The sequence below is a fragment of the Zosterops lateralis genome, assembly GCF_965231275.1.
Source record: "Zosterops lateralis genome assembly, chromosome: 6".
Lineage (NCBI taxonomy): Eukaryota > Metazoa > Chordata > Aves > Passeriformes > Zosteropidae > Zosterops > Zosterops lateralis.
The window spans coordinates 29186030-29199182 of record NC_139761.1 but is presented as its reverse complement, the minus strand read 5'-3'; the positions used below and the strand labels follow the sequence as shown (position 1 = coordinate 29199182).

Genomic DNA, 13153 nt, shown 5'->3' with positions numbered 1-13153 from the left:
CACTATTGCTGTACTGCTCAGGGTGGGGAGGACATAAAAAAATTGACAATGAAATTAAGCCTGGGAAGAAAGAGGGAGTGGATAAGAAAGGTGATTTTGTTTTTGTTGCTCACCATTTTACTTTGTTTTTGATTTGAAATAAATGAAAGTAATTTTCTGTTTTGCCTGTGATGCCACTTGCTAAGCAATCTCCCTGTTTTTATCTCAGCCCATAACCTTTTCCATCTTTCTCCCACTGTCCTGTTGAAGAGGGGGAGTGAGAGAAACTGAGTCTGGCAACCAGCCAAGCTCAACCCACCACAACTTCAAAAATGTCATCCTGACATAAGGTCTAATGCTACCTAAGACATACCTTACTTCTGTGATAATTTTTTTAATGCTATTCTGCTAGCTTATACATTGCCAAAAACCTTATGGTATAAACCCGCTTTGCTTTGTCATAGGTAATGTCTCGTTGGGAGGAGTACATCAGTAAAGTGAAAGTTAAAGGTGGAAAATCACCAGATGTTGCCGATGTCTCCAGCTGCTTTCCTTTTCATCAATATTTTGCAAATGCTCCTCAACCAGTTTTCAAAGGGAAATCTTATGAGGAAGACATGGAAATTGCTGAAGGGTGTTTTAGACATATTAAGAAAATATTCACTCAGCTTGAGGTAAGACATGTAGCTGTTAAAGGTAAGTGAATCTGGCTAATCCTGTAGAAAAACTTTACACGGTTGCAAAATTTCCATTTTCCTTACATCCTAGGAAAAATATACACCTCTAGGCAGCTTCATTACCTTGCAAAGTGAGAATTTCCACCTTTGAGTAATATAGGTATGTTACACAGTAGGGGCAAGGGTCTAGTCTCTTTTAGTTGGATCGTGGAAAGCAGCCATTCTGGTTTTTTTTACTGATGAGGTTACAAGGGTTAGTACACATATCACTGCTCCTCTGATCCTTGCAGGGTCTTTGTATTTACAGTGAATTGCCTTTAATCAGATAACCTAAAAGGAACAGATTATCTTCTGTTTTTGCCAGAATTGCTTAAGAGGCTATTAAAAGTTAAGGTGGTTATATGAACTGTCATGATCTTTCTTCTACTGGATATGATGTGATATTATGATGCAGTTAAAGTAGGAAACAAGAAGATATAATAAAAGAAAATATGGAGGGATTCTGAGAGGGTTCCTCAGAATTATTTGAATGTTTGTCTGCAAATTTATATGTACATGCAGGCTGGAAGAATTCTTTTATAGGTTTTTACAAGATTGTTTTTCAAAATGTGCTAAACCTGGAAACCACAACTAATTATTCAGATGGGATTGTTAGCAGTACATAACCTCAGAACTTCCTTGTTTAATTACTTTAAGAAGGTGGGCAGATAGTTTGAGTGGATTAATTTTATAAGTGATATTTTTTCATATTCTGACTTTCAAGACTTTTCTTTTGTCCTCCATAGGAATTCAGAGCATTTGAACTTCTCCGCAGTGGCCTGGATAGATCCAAATACCTGTTGGTGAAAGAAGCAAAAATCATTGCCATGACTTGTACTCATGCTGCTCTGAAACGACGTGACCTGGTTGAATTAGGTTTCAAAGTAATGATTATACTAGAATTACTGTACTGTTTGAATTTGGTGTTGGCTCTCCCCTATTCCCCACCCTATATGAATCTCTTTATCTGCCCAAAAGCTAGGCAGCTAGATCATTTAGGGTTGCCTTTTTTTACCTGTATGTTGCAATTTTTTAATTTTACTGAAGAAAAATATAACTTCTGTAATTAAGAGATTAAATCACTTTTAAGTTACAGTATATACAAAAAATGCTTAATAGTGCATTTTTTAAAAAAGTCCATTTTGCCATATTACATGATAAACAGCAGTGATAGAATTAATAAAATAGAGGCAGAACTGGGTAGAAAAACATTGCCCTTATAGCTTTGTTTACCTAAAAAAATAACAATTTGAGGAAAAAGAACTATGATGAGATGCTTTTTTCACTCTACGGAGGTAACTGTAACTATTTATTTAGTGCAGTCTTTATTGACAAAAGCCAGCCACCAGTAATTCTTCCAGTATTATTTTTCACTGATCATGTACTGTATTAGATCACAAAATGGTTCCTCTTCAGCTTTAGTGCAGAGACACCAAATTAGTTTGCAAAAAGCTTTTCTCTTTTGGCTATGGAATATAGGAAGCATGTCATGTAGTTCAGCCATGGATTCCTTCTAGGTATAAGCCCTAATTGATACAGAGAGATTTACCATTGATGTAGTAGGACTTCACCTATTTGATAATACTGATATCTTGCCTATAAAGTGAAATCCTGCTGTAACTGTCCCACCAGCAAAATCTGAAGGAGTAATAGATGTTTTCTTTTGGTAGGCGGAATAAATATGTTGATTTGTGTTACTGTGTTTATGGACATCTCTTTACTTTTTTTTTTTCTCAGTATGACAACATCTTAATGGAAGAGTCTGCTCAGATTCTGGAGATAGAAACCTTCATACCTCTCCTGTTGCAGGTTAGACTTGAGACATAAAAGAGACAAAAAAAAGTTGAATAAGACTCTGTGTTCTTGAACAATATTGAATATTAAAATGAAAAATATCGTGCAGAAAGTAACTCAGAACTGATACTTGCTAGTAAGAACTTTCACATTGATTATGAAATTATTTTATTCAACAAAGTAAGCATCTTGCATTTTTTTTCAAACTTTTAAATGAGCATTGAATAACCAGATGCATCTGGCAGGTGAGGGAAAATAGGTATATGTGAGAAATGCAGAAACTGAAGACTTTGTGGAATTTTAGTAGATAAAGATACTTATTTTATAAGAAAAGATTTTATTTACAGTTCTGCTCTCTGATTGGATGGAAGCTAGTAGTCTTTAAAAAGACTGCTGTTCAGTGTAACTTAAAAACAAATGTTGATGGACTTAGACAAAGGCAGACAATCTGACTCTTAATGTGTTTTGAGTGCCTTGATTATATTGGAATCATTGCAATAGTGTAATTCTTCAATTCTAGAACCCCCAGGATGGATTCAGTCGTTTGAAGAGGTGGATTATGATTGGTGACCATCATCAGTTGCCACCAGTCATTAAGAACATGGCTTTTCAAAAATACTCCAACATGGAACAGTCTCTTTTTACACGGTTTGTTCGTGTTGGAGTGCCAACTGTTGATTTGGATGCACAAGGAAGAGCAAGAGCAAGGTAAGACAGAAAATCCTTTGTCTAGCTTGTAAGAAAGTAACAGGTTAAACATGAGAGAAGGGCACATATAGGTAAACTGTTTTTTATTGTTAGGACAGGAGTTTACAAGACTGGAATTTAGTCGTTTTGTTTCATTAATTTCAGCTTGGACTAGGAAGGCAGATTTTACTTCTCTGAAATGGAATCAGATTAATTTCTTCTTTGTTATTTTTATATAGTAGTACTCTGCTGTTGCATGAGTACTTTAATGAAAATTATATTCAAAGGTATTTAATCATCTTAAGTGTTTAGGGTTTTTTTTTTACAAATGAGACTTTGCAGAGGCTTTCTTTTCTAAACTAACATTTAGTGTATTCAAAGTTAAATAAAATTTTGATTTATTTAGTGTTGACTATATAATAATTCCCTTAAAGTCTGTAAAAAGGTGCTTTTCTGTAGTATTTCAGGAGAGGTGTATCCAGGGATTAGATACATCCAGGTTGTCCGCACAAGAACATAAAGCCTCTTTAAAATTAAAGGGGATACTGTGACTCTGTAGTGTAACAGCTTTTCTTTTTTATCTATGTATTTGTCATTTCACAAATTTATTGATTTTGTAAATTGCATATTTATGGTGTCATGTTAAGAAGCAAAAATAAAACCAAATAAGAGAAAATTACTCCATATAAAACCTTGTTACTCTAGGTTAATTTTAAATCTTTATTTTAGGCATAAAATGTAGTGAACGATATGAAGGATGACTTAATTTTTTTCACATAGAAAGTGTTTGGAATCTAGAATATTATTTTCTAGTCTTACAAATGACAGTTCAAGTATGATTTTTAAAATTAACATTTTATCAAATGTCATGGTAAATAAAGTTCATTTTACGAAATCTTAGTGAACCTCTTAGTGGTAAGAGAGCAGAAGTCCCTCACTTTATAAGTTATTTCTTGATCAAGGATTTTTTTTTTGTCCATACCTTCCTAGGCTTTGTCTTTTTTGATCACAGATAACTTCTCCATGAGCTATCTGCTTTTTAATCTGGTGTGGATATTGTTGTGCATTTGTGAACAAGGCATTTTGTTAGTATTACTGTCCCTATAAATATCAGAAATCATTCAGAATTAGGTAGATTTTGTTTGTTTCAGTTCATGCCTTGTTAATATTAGGCAATACACATAATAAATAAGGCAATCAATTTTTTTTAACTGTAAGAACCTTTACCACAGTTAACGCAGAAAATACTTTTTTCCTTATTCCATCTGTTTGTAAAGAAGCATTAATATTCCTTAAGGTTTATTACCCATGAAAATTTTCACTAGAATTCTTACAAAGTTTGTATGGAACAGACTTAAAGCTGAGTCTGCCACACTGACCTGGCATGTGAAGTTTTCTGTGATAAAGAGCAAAACAGAATCATAACCTAAAAATAATATTGTCGCATAGATTGTTAGAGTATGTTCACTTACATATGTGCAGACTGCCTAGCAAAATTATTCTTTTCACTGAAAACCTACAGGAGCACTAATCTCGTATGCATCTCAACTATTTTGAGTGAGTTAAAGAGCCTGCTGTAACTCTTTCTGGTTTTGAACAGTTTGTGTAACCTCTACAACTGGCGCTACAAGAACCTGGGTAACCTGCCTCATGTGCAGCTTCTGCCAGAGTTCAGAACAGCCAATGCTGGCTTTTTGTATGACTTCCAGCTTATAAATGTGGAAGACTTCAATGGTGTAGGAGAGTCTGAACCCAATCCTTATTTCTATCAGGTAAGGGAAATACTACATATGTAATTTATTAACCTTAATAGGGCTTGTTAGCTCTGTAATGAAGACAGACTATCAAAAACACTAAACTGACGTTCAGTTCATGTTCTCAGGCAATTGAATCATGTGTATGATTTTTTTCCTGCTTTTAATAAGAGAGTTTTGAATGTTGAAAATGGAAACATTATGTTGGGGCTTTTGCTCAGTGAATGACTTTGATATCTGCTTTCTCATTGTTACGGGGGGGATGAGACTTGTTGTAATTCATTACAAAATGTCATTCTGACATAAGGCAAATTAAAGTCCATCGTAATTCAGTTGTACTGCCATGATATCAAACAAACAGTAGCACTTCCCCTGAACACAGGTTTGCTTGGTAGCTCATACCTGAGGTTGAAGAGTCACTGTGTTGATTTGATCTATATGTAGGAATGCTAAAATGCCCATTCATAAAAGAATAAAACAGTACTGCTAGTAATATCCATAAGGGGCATAGACACATTGAGGATGAAGTAAATTGCCAAGAAACCTTAATCTTGGAGTTTCTCAACCAAGTTTTCAAACTCTTAACTAAATTTTGAAATTAAGCCATCAACAACCGTCTCTCTATTTCTCTTAAATTAGGAAAACATTTTACACTTATAATGAGATGCTTATATTTTCAGTCCTTTTATTTTTCTTGTTTTAAAAACTGGTGCAACGAACTGTGGTGCCTAAAATAGCAAACTTGGGCTTTGGAAAAGTTAGAGCTGGAGTGATGTGCAAGTTTAGGAGTTTCAAACATGGAATTAACACCTTATATTTTGCTTAATTTTATGGAAAGCAAACAATATACTTTATGATGGTAATAGTCACGTTCAGTTTTCCCTCTGAAGATCACTGAGACGTGTGTGAATCTGTATTTTTAAAAAGGTATGAAATATATTTGTGGGTTTTGTTTGGGTTCTTCTCAGTACTTTTTCAGTACAAATTAGTGTGCTGCTAGAGAAGAAAGCAATGGTAAATCACAATCCGCTTTATCCCATTGCTGGACTGAGGACAGATTGTTTGGAGAGATTATTTTGAATTTGTTTTTGAAACTGTAACACACAAGTAGTAAAAAGTTGTCCAGTGGAACACAAACAGCTGAAAGGAGTGCCTGATAATGGAGAGTGCGAGCACTACTTTAGACCACTCTTTGGCTAAAGAACATTAAGAACACTAATATAAGGACACAGAACAACTTCTCATTATATCAATACTCTCATGTGCACACTCTTTTAATACTTCCTACCATTACTTTTTTATTTGTGATCTTGATAATTATATTTAGCAGAGTATGTTGGTGGCATTCATGGTTTTTCATGAGATAACAGATTGCTGTCATGTATTATTTGTCTTTGTGAATTTGGGCTTTTCTTTCCAGAGTTAAAGGGGATTAAAATTTGTAGAATAGCTTTACACCCACAGGTGTTTGATATGCCTGGCAACTGCATTTTCTAAGTAATGCAGAGCCCACTTAGTAAGAAAAAATAAATGGGGCTGGTATGTCCAGCCTATTCAAACATATGCCAAGTGGGGATAAAATTCCTTGTATAAATAGAGCAGGAGTAAATGTCAGCATTTGAGAACAACTTTTTAACCTGAAAGATAATTTTTGTTGACAGAAAGTGGATTTAAATAGACTATGAATATCTTCAGTCTGGAAATAGAACAAAGCTTCCTATAGCCAGAAGAGTGGTACTTTGGGATGGGTTCAAAAGTAGTGACAGAGAGAAAGTTACAATATACAAAATAACAGCTGGTAGTTTGTAATTGAATAGGATGGCCTGCAGTGGAAATAACTGGATTTGATAATCCAGATGTCTGTCTCCTGATTAATACTTGAAAGGACTTTATTTATACTAGTGCAACTAGTTCTTACTTTCAGTTTACTGGGGAGTGAGTCATCGCAGCTTTTTCGGCTGACTGGAACTTTTGAGTAAATATTGCAAAGTATCAATCAGTGCCTAACAATAATACTGACATAGATATTTTTAGCAGTTCTCTGAAAAGGAATGAGAATGAAGGTATTAAACCTACTTGTGGTTCTTTTATTCTTTCAAAATGGCTTGTATGAAGTGAGCACAGAATCATCAGATCTAGGAACGTTTCTCTCAGCACTAAAATATTTGTCTGAATACCTGACAATGTCACAGGTGTTATTCTTTCTAACCTTACAAGATGAGTTACCTTTCTTTTGTCTTTTTCTTCATCTCTTTTTCTCTTATTTTAAACTTTAGAATCTTGGTGAGGCAGAGTATGTTGTGGCAGTCTTCATGTATATGTGCCTGCTGGGTTATCCTGCAGACAGGATAAGTATCCTGACCACATATAATGGCCAGAAACACCTGATCCGGGATGTCATCAATCAGCGATGTGGAAACAATCCTCTCATTGGACGGCCAAACAAGGTGCCTTTGAAAATATATTAGTCATTGGAGTAGTTCTGGTTTCTGTGTTTTTAAATTGTCATATTGCAAATCAGACTAATTTAAACTATACTTGAACAGCTATCTGTGGAAGTCTTTCCTGTTTAACCACATATTTATGAACCATTCTGTGGAATTTCATAGATTAGTGACCTTGTTTTTGCCTGTTGATAATTTGACAGCGTGAAGGTGGTGAAGGTGAAAAGACTACAGGCTATGTAGGACAGAGTAACTATTTTTTTGTCATTTATTTGTCCTCAATGATAACGTCATTCCCCAAAATCACATCTTTAGAAAGAACCACCCAGAGTGGAAATTATTTGATAGAACTTATGATCACAAATCTGAAGGAACAAATAAAGAATGTAGTTATAAGTGTCTGGTGCTAATTCTGCAGGTTAAAACTGTATTATAAAGCCAATGGCTTTCCATAATCTTTTGGTATTAGCACCCTGCTTCTAGCTGTCTGAATTTAAACAAAACGAATTAAACAAAACAGTATACAGTCACACAAGAGCTCCTCCCGACATGTTCCAGAATAAAACCTAGGCTTTTTATTAGATGCCAAGAATTTTCTTTTCTCTTCTTGTTTACTGCAGTCTCAGTCCAAAGTTGATGTTTTTTGGTGTCATGTTTTAATTGAAATGGCAAAGATTAACCTATAAAGTTTTTTTCTTATTTTTTAATTCTCTAGGTAACAACTGTGGACAGATTTCAAGGCCAACAGAACGATTATATTCTCCTTTCACTAGTGCGTACCAAAGCTGTAGGCCACCTTAGGTATGTAAGAATATCTTACTGTAGTGCCATAGCAGTACTGGTACTCTGTATCAGATGCAGAAATGTTTATAGTACATTATACAAAAAATTCTATTGTATTAGCATGTACTAGAAATTAAGTTCAATGCTATGTGTGTAATGAAGTTCAGATAGACTTCTTTTTATAACTGTCTGGTCCCCTCTTCTTCGCTACTTTATCCTTTTGTATTGGCTCTTACCCTATAATTAGTTTATTTTGCTGACCTTGCTTTCACCCTAGTAGAATGATAGACCTGTAGTATTTGTTGAGCAAATGCAGGCTTAAATTTTCTCATAGATCCTTTCCTGTAATAGAGATTTTTTATTTATTTTGCATCAGAAGTGTCTGATCATTGCATAAGTTGCATTATTGTGTGTAGTTTTAAATGTTTGCACTTTTGGTTTGGGATGTGATGGAGGAAGACTTATCTAATCTTAGGTAGATACATGAGTTATCAAATTCATCTTTACTCATTTAGATACAGTAATGCTGTTGGAATTTTTTCTCAATGTTTATTCTCAACTTTCCTTCTGAGGTGTAGGAAAATAGTAGAGGGTGGTTTTTTGTAGTGGTATTGGTACAGTGAACCAGTATATTTATGGTTTTATATAATGTTACAAGGATTTGATAGTTATTGAAACAATATGAAAGGGGAAAAAACTAAAGACAAGATAGTACTTCGGCAAATGATTTTATATTTCTTTCAATTAAGACTCCCATGTACTTCTAGTTATTTTTATTGCAAGTGTGTCATTGGTGAGAAAGAACATGATTGATTTTGTTTTCTGAAGGGATGTCCGACGATTAGTCGTTGCCATGTCAAGAGCCAGACTTGGACTTTATATCTTTGCAAGAGTATCACTATTTCAGAATTGTTTTGAACTAACTCCAGCTTTCAGCCAACTCACAGCTCGACCACTTCACCTCCAGATCGTTCCCACAGAATGTTTTCCAACAGCAAGACAGGTAGGAACAGCTGCACTGGATTTTGGTATCTATAATGGGTTGTTTGTATTTGCTCTCTTTTTTTTTGTGTGGGCTGTAAGAGATGAAACTGTTTTCTCTGCTAGACTGGTGCATCTGCTTATTGGCATGGAAGGCTGCCCAGGGAAATGATGGAATCACCATCCCTGGAAGTATTTAGAAAAAGATGTGGATGTGGCACTTGAGGGTATGGTTTACTGGTAAACTCAACAGTGCCACTTGATGGTTGGATTTTGTTGATATTAGAGATCTTTTCCAACATTAATGACTTTGAATAACTCCTTAGAGTTATCTTTTGTCATGATACACACCAGCTGATTTTAATTCATGTTTCCACAAAAGTTGATTATCAGTATAACTTAAGTATCAGTAATTGTTGTGCCTGCTTTTTCCTGAGTTCTGCTTGTGTAAATGAGTCAGTATTTTTCTGTTGTGATCAAAATAATTTTTTAGTTTTTACATGTTTTTGGTCTTGTTATGAAACAAAATGTTATTTCTCAAGCAAAGTTACATAAAGCTACTCATTTCTCATTTAAAGAGATAAAATTATATGTAATCCAGTAATTCAGGATTAAAAGGGGTTTTTTCTTCCTCTTAAAATTGGTTCCAATATCACAAGAGTTTTGCTGCTGAGCTAGGTTCCTAAGTACAAAATCCTAATTTGTAATATTGCACTAGATGTTATGGGAAGGATTCATGTTGAGGATGTAAGCACGGGGCACACAGAGCAGGATGCTAAATGAAGAAACAAGGGAGCATATCTGCTCTGCTTTCTGAAGCTTTGAGAAGGGATGCCTGCATGTACCCAAAATTCAGTTACAGATCTTTCCCTGGTCTTAAATGCTGTTGACAAGTTTGGAAGGGAGCCCTTTCAGTTGAAACCTGCAGATCAGCTATGCAACAAGAATGCAATGAGCATGGTCAGTGAGTGTGAGCAAGGAGCTGGGCTGTGACAGGCAAGAGGCCAAATCCTAATCTGATCATAAACAATTTGTGTTTTTAATATGTTAAATCCCTTGAGTCCAAAATGTACTCCATGGAGTAAGAATCAGAACCCAGGCTCTTGTTTCAAAGTTTCTTCTTCAGGCTGTGGTATCATGATTCATCCAGTTCCCCAAAATATAAGACCTATGCTTCTTAACTTTCCAAAGGATTCACTATTTTTTTTTCTTTGAGAAGCATTATTTAATTTCTCAGGTCTTTTGACTTCTTATACAGTTAAATAACCTTTGAATGATGGTTGGTGTTCTTTGCTGAATGTCAACTTTTTTTCCCTTCCTTAGAATGGAGAAAGACCAGCTCACCAAATTCATGTTATTAAGAACATGCCTCAAATGGCTAACTTTGTGTACAATATGTATATGCACATGATACAGAGTACACGCCACCATCAGCAGGTAAGGACCTTCTAACTTTTGAAATGCATTTAAAATGAAATCATTTTTCAGTAAATGGCATTAGAAGCTGTTGAGATTTGAGTCTGTTTCTGGTATATTTAAAATTAAAGAAGTGTTTGTGACTGGAAGTGAAAATACTGAGGTCTTGTAAAATGTTGCAGTAGCAAAAGCTTGTCTTCTAGTGGTTAAAACCCCAATTTAATCCCCCAAACCTATCAGTAATTGATGACAAGTGCATTGATGGCTGTGTCTGGGCCAAAAATACTATTTATTAATACTAAAAAATTAGCTTTCCCAGTATTAATTTGAAGGAACCTTGTGTGTTATGTTTCAGGTAAGTGTGGAATTTCAGCTAGTGGGTTTATAACACCACTGCATGATGGAATAATATTTTGTAAGAGAAAGACCAGATCATGTCTTGAAACCATTTTAACCATGTTAAATCACCCTGTTAACCAGGTTGGTTTGCAGCTGTAATGTTTTTTTTTCTGGAGCAAATTTTTTTCTGCCCTACCTCAGGATCAAGCAAAATTGCGTGGGGTTAGAAGCAGTTGTAGATACTCGTGCACCTAGTTTTGTCAGTGTTTAATCCCTGAAGCAGAATTCAGAACCCAGCAGAAAGTCTTTGTAGTCTCATGTAAGTGAGTGGAGCATTAAGGTACCTTAGATCAGAGCAGAAAGCTGCCTTTACTCAGTGTACTTGGATCTGTAAAATCTAGAGGTAGTTAAACCAAAAGGAAATTGTTTAAATGCTACCCCTCAGCTCCATCAGCTTTCACTCAATGTCTGGGGTCTGTCATGTTTATATTACTTATAATTACCTATATATTATTCTTAATATATTATATAATGCCTATATATTGAATTAACTATATTATTTTGTAGTACTCTGAAATTCCCTTACCAGTTTTTGCTCTTCTGAAAGATTTCCAAAAGTGGACAAAATTGATGTAAAAGGACACTACTGACTCTGTATGGGTGACTATGGGAAGAGAATATGAACATGACTGTCCTTGAACAGATAGCCTAAGAGATCTAGGTTCTGTTCTTTAATGCAAGGATGTCTCTGTCACATCCTCTTCCTTTTCTTCTTTCACTTCCATGTTTCATCTAATACGGAACAGTGTAATCAGTAGAGATCAGAACCCAAAACTTTAACTGAATGTCAGACTTTTTTATAGAATTCTTTTTTCTCTGCAGTTCTTACCCAGTGACTTCTGGATTTTATTTTTATTTCTGAGAGAAAGCTTCAGACAAATTTGAAGTGTTTTCCAGAAAAGCCTTTTCCAGGCTGTCAGGGACAGAGAGGATACTTTCTCACTGTTTTGGGAAATGCTGTAATTACCCATGTTCTATAAAGAAAAGGGATCTACAAAGAGAGCACTAGTAGAATTTCTTCTTACTGTAATTTTTTTAGTAGTAGTGAAGTAAACTCACACTGTTTTTTTAAGAAACCCAGTCCTACAAGCGCCTGACAAGACTTGCTTTGAAGCCAGTTTGTCTGATATAGTTGGAGATCTTTCTTTCAACCATGCAAAACGTTATGTGATGAAGACTTAGCAAATTGTGCAGTAAATGAGCCACATTTTGGTGTAAATGAATAGCCCTGTCAAAACAAGGAAGTATATACATAGATGCTGGCATCTAAATTTTACCAAAAAGTGTTTGCTTGACACCTTAATCAACCTAAAACCTAATTTTATCCATCGCTAGCTAAAATTAGTTACAAAACTGCTGTTTTCCTACTGTCACAATGAATCACATTCTTGCAGGAGAAGCCAAAAAGTGAACTACTGAAAAAAAGCAAAGCTGGCATTAAATTTCTTTTATTCTATTCAGCACAACATTATTATTTTCCTTTTCTTTTACACTAGTCTTTACAGTAGCTGTCACAAAGCACAATGTGCATCGAAGTAAGTCACAGAAGTCTATCTCAGTACATCAAGAATGTATTTTTGTAAGAGCTTTGGTTTGGAGTTACACTTTCCTGTGCAGATGGGTATAGAGACAAGTCTGATAACTTCAAAGTCTATAGAAAAAGCTTTTTATATCTCTGCTGATAATCATAATTGATTTTTAGATTTCCCTATGCAAATTTGTAATATTAGTGTCATCTAATTGAAGGTAAAACTTCACTGTAATTAAACACTTCATTTGTCATGTGCTACAAAGTTGCCTTTTGAGCAAAACAAAGGTAAACATTCATCAAGTTTTTCAAGACTGCATTTCATTAAAAGGATCCAAAATATTCTAAAGAAATACCCATCATGTCATTAAATGTCAGGCTGCAAGTATAAGTGTTTCTGTTCAGCCTGGAGTTGTATAGCATTCATCCATATTCTTCAGTTCAATGTATTCCTGGTATTTTTTTGTCCAGTTGTGTTACTTGGCTACCATTGCAGCCTATGTTTTGCAAGATACTTCTTTGGTTGTAAGCAGAACACTTTGAATACACTTAATTACTTTTTCAGAAGTATTGTGTGAAAATATTTAAGCATTGTTTAATTGTTCGTGAAACTTGAATTGTTCTACATTTATAGCTGTGCATGAAACTTGTGTAAGTACAGATAACGTTCAC

The 13153-nt window shown here is 34.9% G+C and overlaps 1 protein-coding gene across 1 annotated transcript in view; it reads left to right on the top strand.

Moving 5' to 3' along the window:
* AQR (aquarius intron-binding spliceosomal factor) overlaps nucleotides 1-13153 on the top strand; it is a 47395-nt gene that overhangs the window by 33280 nt on the left and 962 nt on the right. Inside the window, exons 26-34 of the mRNA XM_083863417.1 lie at nucleotides 444-653; nucleotides 1442-1579; nucleotides 2433-2504; nucleotides 3010-3197; nucleotides 4777-4948; nucleotides 7207-7377; nucleotides 8090-8175; nucleotides 8986-9160; nucleotides 10462-10575. Coding sequence (XP_083719543.1) covers nucleotides 444-653; nucleotides 1442-1579; nucleotides 2433-2504; nucleotides 3010-3197; nucleotides 4777-4948; nucleotides 7207-7377; nucleotides 8090-8175; nucleotides 8986-9160; nucleotides 10462-10575 — 1326 coding nt within the window. The remainder of the gene's footprint in view (nucleotides 1-443; nucleotides 654-1441; nucleotides 1580-2432; nucleotides 2505-3009; nucleotides 3198-4776; nucleotides 4949-7206; nucleotides 7378-8089; nucleotides 8176-8985; nucleotides 9161-10461; nucleotides 10576-13153) is intronic.